Here is a 12917-nt window from a genome sequence, read left to right on the forward strand (position 1 = left end):
CCTGTTTTCACCACGTCAGGTGCGTAGGTGCAACTGCGAGATGGCTGCCCGACGGTACCGTGGCAACAGCGCTAAGGAGGCAGATAAATAAGTCCGCAATTCGGCACCTGCAGCACACACCGTGCTCGCAGTCTGGAGAAGGTTCCTGTGAGATAGGGGCCCAATCACACGGTAAAAGGGAACCAAACAGCTGATACAAATGATGATGAAAATCACATGCACATACATCCATCCATTTTCCAAACCGCTTATCCTACTGGGTCGCGGGGGGTTCGGAGCCTATCCCGGAAGCAATGAGCACGAGGCAGGGAACAACCCAGGATGGGGGGCCAGCCCATCACAGGGCACACTCACACACCATTCACTCACACATGCACACCTAAGGGCAATTTAGCAACTCCTATTAGCCTCAGCATGTTTTTGGACTAGGGGGGGAAACCAGTGTACCCGGAGGAAACCTCACGACGACACGGGGAGAGCATGCAAACTCCACACACATGTGACCCAGGCGGAGACTCGAACCCGGGACCCAGAGGTGTGAGGCAACAGTGCTAACCACTGCACCACCATGCCGCCCCCATGCACATACAGTAGAGGAAAAAAAATCTGGGACCCCTTTGGATTTCTGCATAAATTGGACGTAAAATGTAAACCTCCAGAGCGATTGAGGAAGAGGGTCAGTCAGGGCCTAGAGCAACTGGGAGTAAAGGGCTCCACTCACGGATCTGACAGTAACATCACTGTGCCAACACGGGGATCTGAACCAGCGACCTTCTGTTCAAACACTGAGATACAGGCCATTTCCCTTGGGGTCTGGATGGTGTGCAGCCATTGAGAGTTCAGTGAATAGCAAATTGCATCAGAAAATGCTGCGGAATTCTGTCAGGGCATGTCTGTAACCTAAATCCCAATACTGGGTCATACAACATGACAATGTCCTAAAATGCAGGAATAACCACCGGATGAGTGGCTCAAAGAGAAGGAATCCCCTGTTTTAGGACAGATTAGGCCAGAGCTGAATCCCACTGATATGCTGTAGAGTGACCTGAATTGGGCCAGGAAGCACAAAAAAAACACTCATGAATAGTTTAATATGAAGGAAATGAGTCAAAATGCACCCTAGTCACTGCAAAAGGTCTGATCCACAGCTACAGGAAATGAGGTTATTACCAATAAAGGTGCTCCCAACAGTTAATCATTATAAGAGGAATCCACAAATTCCAAGTGGTCACAAGCTTTCTCAGAACTGAACATGCTGGATAAAAAGGCCCCGGGTTCATGAAGGAGAACAGGCCGCTTTATGCTACTGCAACCCAAACACACTTATCCAGGAAGGTCCGCTTCCTTCATCCCTCTGAAGGAGCTTGCAGCACCAGGCAGCTTCTCTCCGGTGCTTTATTTCAGTTTTACACATACGGCCCAGTGGGGCCGCAGATTCATTAAAAGATATCCTGCTGCAATTCTGAGAAACCAGCAAGGAGGGAGAGAAGGAAAAAAATAAAAAGTACTGGCAAAGAAAACTAAGAAAGCCGATTTCTCGAAATCCCGTTTTTCAGAGAAGAGCAATTTTTTGGAAAAATCACAACTGGCAAAGGTGCTCATATTCTTTTTTTTTTTTCTTTCACAGAAGATGACCTCATGGCAACAGAGCTTCCTGCCTCCAAGATCTAAGAATCTGCTTTCGGCATTAAATAACCCGATTACTGCAGAAACCTGCAAGGCAAAACAAAAAAAAAAAAGTCACTTAAAAAGTGACAATTTCAGCTTTTGCGAGATAGGAAAGCAGAGTTCAAACGAGCTTCTTAGAAAAGGCAGTCGCGTTTTCTTTGTTAAGCTGTTCACCCTCACAGAACCCACATCACAACAACAACATGGATTCGCAGACAGCATCCCAAGTAAGAGTTAAAGGGTTACATCACTAAATGAAGTTCGGGGCCCTTTCGTAATGCGGCGTCTCAGATTTTACAGCGGACTTGGGATAATACAGAACAAACGGAATCACCGGCTGTCACAGGCGGTTGAGGTGACGATTCCGAGAAACAGGCACTTCAAAGAGCTGTAACCCGAGTGCTGCCTTCTCCGTACTGTACAGAGAGAGCTAAGCGCACCATTGTGCGAGGCAACACCCCCGGCCTGGTTCGGCTACATGCGGCCCAAAAAACAGGGAAATAAAAAAGGGACTCGCTGAGAAGCGCATTCAAAGCACCTTCCAGTGAGGCCAGGGGAGGGGTCCAGCAAATCACCCCCAGTCTCCCTCTCACCTAGGCAGAGCGAGCTCACACCGAAGGAAAACCAACCCCCCCCCCCCTTCCTGTTACTGAAAACAAAATGCACGCTTTCTCTAAGGTTTACAGGAAAGCAGAGAAACTAGGTTAGAGGAGGTGCAGCTCTCAGAGCAGGTATCCGATCGTATCAGGGCTCTACAGGAAGCTGGTCCCGACCCCCAGCGGTACTGGAAGGAAACAGAGACCAGAGTTTAACCAGAATTAGATAAACCGCACCCCCCGCCCCCCCCCCCACACACACACACACACACACACACACACACACACACACACACACACACACACACACACACACACACACACACACACACACACACACACACACACACACACACACACCCCACACCCTGCCAGCTCTCCACCACCATCTTCTGCGTTTTTCAACTGCACATACAGGAAGGACACCCCCCCCCCCCCAACAGACAAGAATGAAGATAAATAAATAAATAAATAAATCTAAATAATAATAGTAATAATAATAATAATGAGAAAAGAATGATATAGGAAGCCTTTCACTTTAAGAGCAATGTGAGATTAAATATGAATAAGCAATACTGTTGGGTTTGCTAAATGGGTCACGTCCTGAAAAACGACAGAAAATCTGGAGCAGATCTAATTGATACCCCCTCCCCACCCTGAATAAAACTAGGTTCTTCTCCAGGAATAAGTGGGAAACATTTTGGAGGGAGTGGGGGGGGGGGGCGCCATTCTACAGCTTCCTGACAAATGCTGGGTACCTAGTTTTGCTGGAATCGAAAAGGTCGGATTTCCATGGCCAGCCGGGGAGACTGAACAATAATAAACAAAAGAGAAATATGCAGGGGGCTACGGGAGAGAAGTGTGACCGGCACAGACCAAAAAAACAAAAAAAAAGTTCACTTTTGATGGCAGCATGATGAAAGACAAACCACAGACGGAAATAATAAAAAAAAAAAAAAGATAAGGGTAGATGTTCTGCGAGCGCCCGGCAGCAACATGAACGCACAGAGGATGGCAGATTCTGAGAAACACCACATCACACAGACCTGGTTTATTTAGAAACGGAGATGATTATGGCGAGCTTATCGTCCAGCACAGGACGGGAGCCGTGTTAAAAAAAATAAAAAATCGAGCCTGTGGTGTTACAAGAATGCGCCGGCTTCCTCTGAGTAGCTATGTGCACTGTCTATATGAGAAGCCGGCTTTGCTGCTCAAGAACCTATACAACACTCCAGTGTGCTTCTTTATGAAAACCTTACACGCTGCTGTTAGCACTGTAAGCTGTACAACACTCTAGTGTGCTTCCTTATGGAGACCTTACAGGCTGCTATTAGCACTGTAAGCTATACAACACTCTAGTGTGCTTCTTTATGAAGACCTTCCAGGCTGCTGCTAGCACTGTAAGCTGTACAACATTCCAGTGTGCTTCTTTATGAACACCTTACAGGCTGCTGTTAGCACTGTAAGCTGTACAACACTCCAGTGTGCTTCTTTATGAAGACCTTACAGGCTGCTGTTAGCACTGTAAGCTGTACAACATTCCAGTGTGCTTCTTTATGAAGACCTTACAGGCTGCTGTTAGCACTGTAAGCTGTACAACACTCCAGTGTGCTTCCTTATGGAGACCTTACAGGCTGCTGTTAGCACTGTAAGCTGTACAACATTCCAGTGTGCTTCTTTATGAAGACCTTACAGGCTGCTGTTAGCACTGTAAGCTGTACAACACTCCAGTGTGCTTCCTTATGGAGACCTTACTGGCTGCTGTTAGCACTGTAAGCTGTACCACATTCCAGTGTGCTTCTTTATGAAGACCTTACAGGCTGCTTTTAGCACTGTAAGCTATACAATACTCCAGTGTGCTTCCTTATGGAGACCTTATGGGCTGCTGTTAGCACTGTAAGCTGTACCACATTCCAGTGTGCTTCTTTATGAAGACCTTACAGGCTGCTTTTAGCACTGTAAGCTATACAATACTCCAGTGTGCTTCCTTATGGAGACCTTATGGGCTGCTGTTAGCACTGTAAGCTGTACAACATTCCAATGTGCTTCCTTATGGAGACCTTACAGGCTGCTGTTAGCACTGTAAGCTATACAACACTCCATTGTGCTTCCTTATGGAGACCTTACAGGGTGCTATTAGCACTGTAAGCTGTACAACATTCCAATGTGCTTCCTTATGGAGACCTTACGGGCTGCTGTTAGCACTGTAAGCTATACAACACTCCAGTGTGCTTCCTTATGGAGACCTTACGGGCTGCTGTTAGCACTGTAAGCTATACAACACTCCATTGTGCTTCCTTATGGAGACCTTACGGGCTGCTGTTAGCACTGTAAGCTATACAGTACACCAGTTTCCCCCCAGAGCCTGTATGTAGCTAAAAAAAAGACCTGGAATGGTGTCTTCTTAAAAACCTTAACAGTTAGTGGTTAGTGGTCCAGCTGGCAGGTCCATCTCATGCTGACTGGTTCATCAGATCGCTACCTTCACGTCGCGAGGTACAGCCTGTAGGCCTAAACGAGGACAGGAACAGCACATTTCATTGTGGGATTAAGAAAGCCACGCTATCATCACCCAAACAGTGGTTCATAGCGCATTAGACTTGGGGGGGTGCTCACAGTGGGCACCAAGCCAAGGGACCGTTATGGAGGGGGCTTCCCCTGCGGGCTCAGACATACACTCAGCAAAATCTCCACTCAGGATATCGTCGATATGGGAACCTGATCGATCTGCAACAAAACCCAACCACAAGACTTCCTCCACCGCTGCCAGCGCCCACGAACAGCACCAACACGCTGCGTCGGTCTCAGGAGCTCTTTGAAGCACCGCGGCTGCCCTCGTCACGGCACCCGTCGCCTCGAGACACGCAAGCCCACGTCTTCTCTTTCCTCAGCTCGTCTCGCAAACCTGTTCCAAATCCATCTAAGACTCGGGAGGGAAAGCTGGGTGTGAATGAAACTACAGCAGGACCCCCACCCTGAGTAAACACGGCCAAAACTTGCTGCCCAGCACACCTGTGTTTTCCTTCCATTGTCGTTTTGGTGTATCAGCACCCCCCCCCCCCCCCCCCGGTTTTGGTTCCTCTTGGCAGTTTCTGTCTCTGCCCCCCATTTCCAAATAATCTGCTGGACCATACCAGTCACATTTAATTTTTCCTTTTTACTGCAACTGTAATTCCCTACGTTCCACCTTCAAGCGATTCAGAGGTGGCTGAAAGATACGAGTGGTGAGTGATCACAGTGCCACCCAAAGGTTAAGCCTTGACACTTGTGCGATGCCTTGGGCACCATTTCCTTCGAGAAACTTTTAGTCTGATGAACATCTCCAAAGGTCAATGTCTGAGGCAGTGGTGGCTGCATCATCATGCACAGACACCCCCATGAACAGCACTAGCTTCTAAGCTCAGACTGATATTTTCCTCTGAAGAGAGAAAAACCATCAAGCCAGTCCCAAAGGAGGAGTTTGAACCAGGATGAGGTCTAACGATCCTCAGAACATCCTGGTTGCCGCCTGACTCCAGAGCCAGATATGGCCAGAGGAGGCGAAGATGGGGCGGGGGAGAGGGGGGGAGGGGCTCACCATGGTCTTCTGGGCGTCCTGCTCGGCCTGGGCTGAGAACACTGACAGGTCCCCGTCCAAGATCACCTCGGCCAATGAGTTCACCAGTGGCTGGTAATGGATGATGAGAAACACCTAGTTGCGAATCAAGAAGGAGGGAAAATGCTTTTCACACCATCGACGTGGAGCTCGCTGTTAAATGGCACTGCAGATCCTTTCAGTTTCATACCTGGGACAGGAGGTACAAAGACACCTGGGGACTTATTTTGCGGTCTTCTGACTGCAAGGAAAACAAGCTTTTTATATCACCTGTGCAGCACTGATTCAGCCCACATACACGCACAGACATTAACAGCCAGCCGCTCTCTCTTAAGATAACCAAGCAGGAAGACATATTTTGCAGATCCATGTTAATTTAAAAAAGGGACAAAGGGAACTTGGGGGAACCATACTTTCAACTACAGGGAACAAAAGGGGTGGGGAAAAAAGGAAAGAAATCAAGCCAAACTGAATCAAGCTGAACCGAGGCCAACAGAGTGGAACCCAGCCAGACCGAATATTGCAAAGGGACATAGGAAGCCTGAAGAAGCTGACAGAGGTTCACCTGAGTGAGCAGACGGGTGGAGAGATGTAGAAAAGGAGCATGTCTGGACCCCATAGATAAACGCTTGTCCTAGACATCGTGAGATGATCACATAATCAGCATCGCGTCCACACTGGAGATACGGGGTTTGGGAGCATACGGAGGTGAGGCGGACAGAATGGGAGGGACGTGGGGACTAGGGGTGAGGCCAGGGCCACTCACCTGCTCATTGCCGACCAGGGAGTAGACATAGAGGGGCAAGAAGAGGCGATTGAGTAGGTGGTCGGTGAGGACGTCATTGAGGAACTCGCAGTTGATGATGAGAATGTCGTTCAGGTAGTGCAGATGGTCCAAGTGCTCAGCCACCAGGTCACTCAGCTTGCCCCGGTTCCTGTGCCTGGGTAGAGGGGGGTTTCAGAAAGGGACACCCCGATGCACCAATCAGCTGTGGCCATGCTTATTGTGGCCATATTGCAGTGCATGAAAATATGGCTGCACCCATTACCCCTCCCCGAAATTCACAGCTCACACACGCCTTGCACTGGAGGTGCGGCTATACGGAATAGGCCTCATGGTCAGAAGGTCACCAGTTTGAATCCCATGGCTGGTAGAGTGATAATCTCACTGCCAGGCCCTTGGACAAGGCCCTTAACTGCCGATAATCTGTCGCAGGGCTGCTGGACAAATGCTCTGCCCTCATATATATCTCTGCATCTCATTAGAGAGGCAGGTGTGAAAACTAAAAATCCCTATATACCTGTAGGGCAGGCAAAATGAACAGAGAACAGAGGGACGATTCATATAACGTCTCAAAGTGTAAACAGCAAGATCCCTTCAAGTTCTGATGAGCTTTCATTCACAGTCAGATCAACCGCGGCCTCAGGCCTTTGAGGGGCAACAACACATGAAAACAACACCTGGGCTCAGGCACGACACTGAATCCTCGCAACACGCCTCTGTGCTACACTCTCCGTCTTCCATCTGTAATCACAGTCTAGCTACTGGCTCCCGATTCGCAGGTCGATCTGAGACCAGCTCATCATTCGTGTTAGTTACACATGCTAACCGTGACTCCTCCTCCGTGTGGCTAGACTGAACAGGAACTTTCCTAGGTCAGTGCCGGGTCATTGCGTTTATGGGAAGTTTATACAAAATGGACACAGTAATGGAATAAGGAGACGGCAAAAGATAACTAATTGAGAAAACATAAAGTTGTTCAACAAGTTGTGTTTTCTTGAGGACAAAACATTACACCAAAAATAAAGAATAATAATTCTAACCTAATAATAATAATAATAACAGAAACTACTACACATTTACAGACTAAATTTAACTCTTAAAAAGTATTTCTCAATCTGCCCTTCAAATTCATTTATTATTGCTATTTAAAAAAAAATAATAAACTGCGTGGCTGAATGAAACCAAAACCATTTTCAACTTCAGCGCTACTTGCTACAGAAGGGAGACACTGGCATCTAGTGGTCACATGTGTAATTGCACCCACACGGGAGGAACCAGAGGGGCTTACTCTTCATCCGTCTGCACACACTTGTCGAGCTCGATGACGTGGCTCCCGATGAACCACACCAAGTTGGAGAAGTAGGGTGCAGCCGTCTTGTCGCGGATGTAGTGCAGCATATGTTGGTTGTGCACTGGGAGGGCAAAAGGGACCAAGGAGACAGGAGGTGAGGTTTGAGAGTTTGCAGACGCTCCCTGGGTCTTTGACCTGATGGGGGAGGTTGTGTGACGTTAATGCTAGAGTTTCAGGTATACAAGGCCAGTTAAGTGGTTAAAAAGCTAAAAGGGGTGGTCCTAAGGGAGGGTCTGCAAATGCGATCCTAACAAAGAAGCGTGGAAAATACGTTTTCAAAAAACTCCAGCCTCTGGGGATAATATCTGTTCTTCCGCACACAACGTTGGGATATATGGACATAAACATGCATATATATCAATAAAAATGAGTCAAACTGCCCCACTAATGCTATGGAGGTCACCAGCTGCTGATGGGTAACTGCCTTTAAGGTCATGTACAGAAGGCAGGGCCACAAACAGCCCGGAAACGAGTCTTGAATGCCATGGTGGAGGGCCTGTCAACTGGAAAGACGGTGTGACACATAGCGGCGAGTGATCACAATGGCAGAGCCTGACTGGTAAAAAGGGCGTCCCGTAGGGGGCGCCATTTCCGCAGTAAAAGCGAGACGAATCTAAACTGTAAGCCGTTTTTGCTCAAAGACATGGGCTTTCCCCCAGGAAATCTGCCGTTACATCAGGCGACAGTGTGATTCATAAATGGCAAAAGGTTAAAATAATCATCACATTGGCAATCACAAAGACTAATAACGGGAGAGTGTGCGAATGAATGCGGAAACGCGGCCGACTTACATGACACTGGGTTAAGGCACACGGGAATCAGCGGGGAGAAGGAGGAAGAACAGACAGAGAGTTAACAGGGGCGGGTTGGGGGGCGAGGCTGGCCAGAGCATCCCGCTGGGCTACTGCTACAGCAGAGAGAGACACAGGCTAGGGGGCGACACCGAGACCCCGCCACTGCATGCATCAAGGGAGGGTGCTGGAGGCAACGCTGTCCAAGCTCAACCCCCTCCCCCCTCCCCGCAACAAAAAAAGGCCAAGCCATGTGCTGCTATTCCCGACGCCACATCACTGTCACATCATGAGGTTGTCATGGGACCCAAAGAGAGTGCCGAAGACTGAAACAAAGACCCCAGAGTGCGGGGCTTGGGAAGCAAATTGACCAGATGCAGAACAACAGGCTCAGGGGGCAGCAGGATTTTTGCAGGGAAACCTTGGGTGCTGGAATAGCCTGTGTACTGTCACCCCACCAGAAAGCCAGGCAACAACATGTGCAGCTTCATGCGCCATAGTTGTGGATTCGGCGGGGGGGGGGGGGGGAAGCAAGCGCAGGCAGAGAGGAGATGCAGGGCGTACTCACCTTTATACACATTTAGTGTGATCGTCCTGACTGCAATCCTGACCATGCTCTCTGGGTGGTTGAAAAATTTAATGGCCTCCGTGTACAGGGCAAAATCATTAGTGTGCTGGAAGTATGGGAGACAAAAAAAGACCGGGGGGGGGGTGAACAGCGTGCCAGGATGGGTGACAGGAGTCGCTCGCAGAGACGCCAGCTGGGGGGCCATCTGATCCCAGATCAGTACAAGGACTCAACAGGACTGACAACAAGCTTGAGAATTACTAATCACTGCTGCAGTGAAATTAACCGCCAGCCATCTGGCAAAGCCACATTCAGGCCACTGAGGTTATACTCATCATTTAGAGCTTAGGTAATATTTCAGGGGATAAACGTTCTCGAGATGAATAACTCTCAAAGACATAAAATCCAATTCCATTTTAGACTTCTGTGGGTTTACGGGTGTTGCTGGAGTCAGTCACTCACTAGTCGATATAGTACAGCAGAGACTACACACACACACACACACACACACACACACACACACACACACACACACACACACACACACACACACACGCACCTGCGTGCACACACACATTCACACGCACACAAATGCACACGTGCACTAGTGCCGTGTATCGCCAGGCCTTGGGCAAGATGAACCGTATCGCGATACATCAATAAGAACCAGTTTGCGAGACATAAAGAGTAAAAACTTCTATGCGATTATCATCTCTTTATCGTCTGCAAATTTTCAGAATTATCAACCGTTCGAATAACAGGATACTGTCATTTTTTTCTTCAGTGTTTTAACTCGGAAAAGTCACTTTCCTGACCAACAGTTCACAGCTGGATTGGCACACAACCGATGTCCTTGTCGTGGTTAAAGTTCATTAGTTTTAGTATAAAGTTTGCGGTTCCTCCACTTTATTTAAGCTTCATAATTTTTTACTCACAAGATGGGAGTCACCTTTGGTTAGAAACCCCAAAACATTTCCCCAGTTTGGACACGCAGTAGAGACAACGGAAAGGTCTGTTCTAGGCTCCACGGTTTAGCCAACAACTGAGCATCACATGCGGACGATTTTTGGTATACGATTTTTCATTTATGCCAGATTTGGTGATTAGATTCCAAATAATGATTCCAAATAAGGACATCTTCCATTCGTTTGCCAGCGGAAATGCCTTTTGAAGAGTTACCACATTTTGAACGATTGAGGGCAATATTCGGAACACATAAAACAATTTAGCTCTGCGTTAATCTGTTTAAAAAATGACGAAATTTCAGATTTAATGATAATTTCAGATTTAAGAATAATGAATATTATTGTAATATAAAATATAATATACAGGGGGTGTATTATAATTCTAAAGAAATTAGCCCTGTTATATTTTGAGGGCCGAATATTTGTGCACAAATTTTAAATGCACACACAGATAGATAAATGCACACACACACACACATACATACACACACACACACACACACAGACAGACAGACACACACACACAGACAGACACACACACACACACAGACACAGACACACATACATACACACACACACAGACACAGACACACACACACAACGCCGCTCATCGGTGTGTCACAGACGCCACATATTCGTCCTCAGCTGGACGGTTCTTTTCGAGTGAGTCCCCCACACCCCCCACCCCACACCCTGCCCGGCTCCCCCTTGCCCTCAACACCCCTGATTGGGGGGGGGGTGCCCGAGGATAAAGAGGGACTGAGAGTTGCAGCCATTTACAGTACACCAATAATTCTCCCCCATACACAGGGGCCAGGCTTAGCAGGGCGGAGCATCACGGTTATGCGTGTCAGTGGAGGGGAAGAAGAGGTCGGCAGGGTCCCACTAGCTCAGAAGTGCTACATTCAAACACGATCACTGCAGTAACACCCAACCCCCATGCGCCGCCGCTCAATTGGGGTCAAACGGAAAATCAAGAAGCTTATCGAATCATCGACTGTGAAGCGACACATTAAAACACAAAAACAAAAAAACCTCAAAAATACAAACATGATAAAATTACAATTTGCCGCTTCTACACAAGTCCTAATCTACAGAAACCCCCCCCCCCCCCCCAAGAAGGTTTACCTTACCTCATTATAGAAGAAATGTACAGTGTGATTATTAAGCTTCAGGGACAAGGTCTTCAGGAAGGAGATATAGTACGCCATGATCTCCTCGTCGGAGAAGTCAAACTTATGGACGATGATTGAGTTCACATGGTTGTTGGACAGCAGGTAATCTGTGTGCAAGAGGAGAGGAGGGGCACTGCTCATAAGCGGACGCTAGGAGGCGCTGCTGTGCTCGACGCCGGTCGTCGGGATACTTACAGAGCGAGGTCTCGTGACTTATGTTCTCAAAAAGTATGTTGAGGGTCTGCAGAAGCTGGACGCAGACGTAGCGGCCGGACTTTTGCCGCAGGATGTTCAGGAAAAACGCGAACATGTTCTTCTCCAAAAAGAAACTGCGGGAAGTGATAAACAGACACTAGCAATCGTCGTTGTCACGGTGACATAATAACAAGCCATTTGCTATAGTCAAAATCCCCCAAACAAGCAACACATGAAAGAGACTCCCTGTAAGCCGCAGGATAACATCTCAAAGGAGGATATCAAGTTTGTGGTGATGCTGATGGATCCACAACTTGGGGAAGTAGTATCATGTGAGGTCTATGCAATAAACTCCTAACTTAAACACAGTTTTAATTTGCTTCAAATTTATTTGTCCCAATGCTTATGCTCAGCTGAAAAAGCAGGGACTAAAAACAAATTTAATCCTTCCAACAAAGTTTTTGGATGCATGAAAAATGTTCCCAGGAAAAAAAAAAATCGACATTCTCTACTTCAGCTTCATGTTTTTGATCTGAAGTAGAAATTTCATGAATATGTCAGACTAATTTTACTTGCGCTATGTGCTCGATGTATAACCCGTATACATAAAAATTCGGTTTGAAATTGATTACAAACGAGTTTCGGAAGTGAACTTCCGTCTAACTACGGTCATGTAAAGGTTTAAATTACTTACTCAAAGACGGAGCTGTCATTCTGGTCACCCCAGATAAGGATTTCGGTTATGGAGCGAATGGTTTCCACCAGGAGATTTCTGTTGTGGTCGGTCACCGTGGTGTTTTTTGTCAGGACGTGATACATGTACCTTTTGGGGACAGAGAATGCAGAAATGTATGTCTAAGCTGCTGGACACGACCATAAAGCCGCTGTCACCAAATGTCCTCTGCGGGAGACTCGGGACATTTTTGATCCGACCGGAATTTTGGGGTTTTTACTCTGATATAACACTGACAATGACACTGTCACGAGATGAAGATCAGTGTCGACAATAAATATACAGGTCGGTTTACCAGTTCATGTGTAAGGGCGTAAGGAAAAGCTATACTATCTGTCGTCAAGTTAAAAAAACACCCGTTTAATACTGGTCCCGTTGCTGCTGGTGCCTACAGATTAGACATAACTGTAACTACGATCACGATAAATATGTAGCAGGCTCGCATTTATATTGCAAAGCTACTTAAGCATGAAGTTACGTACACAGACAAGTCGTT

The 12917-nt window shown here is 47.4% G+C and overlaps 1 protein-coding gene across 9 annotated transcripts in view; it reads right to left on the reverse strand.

The window, feature by feature from the left end:
• Positions 1–12917, reverse strand: part of clec16a (C-type lectin domain containing 16A) — a 33637-nt gene that overhangs the window by 20308 nt on the left and 412 nt on the right. For 5 of the 9 annotated variants that reach the window (XM_048991260.1, XM_048991263.1, XM_048991261.1 and 2 more), the window contains exons 2-10: positions 12383–12511; positions 11689–11822; positions 11452–11600; positions 9354–9459; positions 7932–8055; positions 6626–6800; positions 6425–6493; positions 6050–6100; positions 5842–5955 (exon numbers count right to left, since the gene is read on the reverse strand). In XM_048991260.1, coding sequence (XP_048847217.1) covers positions 5842–5955; positions 6050–6100; positions 6425–6493; positions 6626–6800; positions 7932–8055; positions 9354–9459; positions 11452–11600; positions 11689–11822; positions 12383–12511 — 1051 coding nt within the window. The remainder of the gene's footprint in view (positions 1–5841; positions 5956–6049; positions 6101–6424; positions 6494–6625; positions 6801–7931; positions 8056–9353; positions 9460–11451; positions 11601–11688; positions 11823–12382; positions 12512–12917) is intronic. The other 4 variants (XM_048991265.1, XM_048991268.1, XM_048991264.1 and 1 more) reach the window with 2 other exon arrangements.

Source organism: Brienomyrus brachyistius, chromosome 22 (genome assembly GCF_023856365.1).
Source record: "Brienomyrus brachyistius isolate T26 chromosome 22, BBRACH_0.4, whole genome shotgun sequence".
Classification (NCBI taxonomy): domain Eukaryota; kingdom Metazoa; phylum Chordata; class Actinopteri; order Osteoglossiformes; family Mormyridae; genus Brienomyrus; species Brienomyrus brachyistius.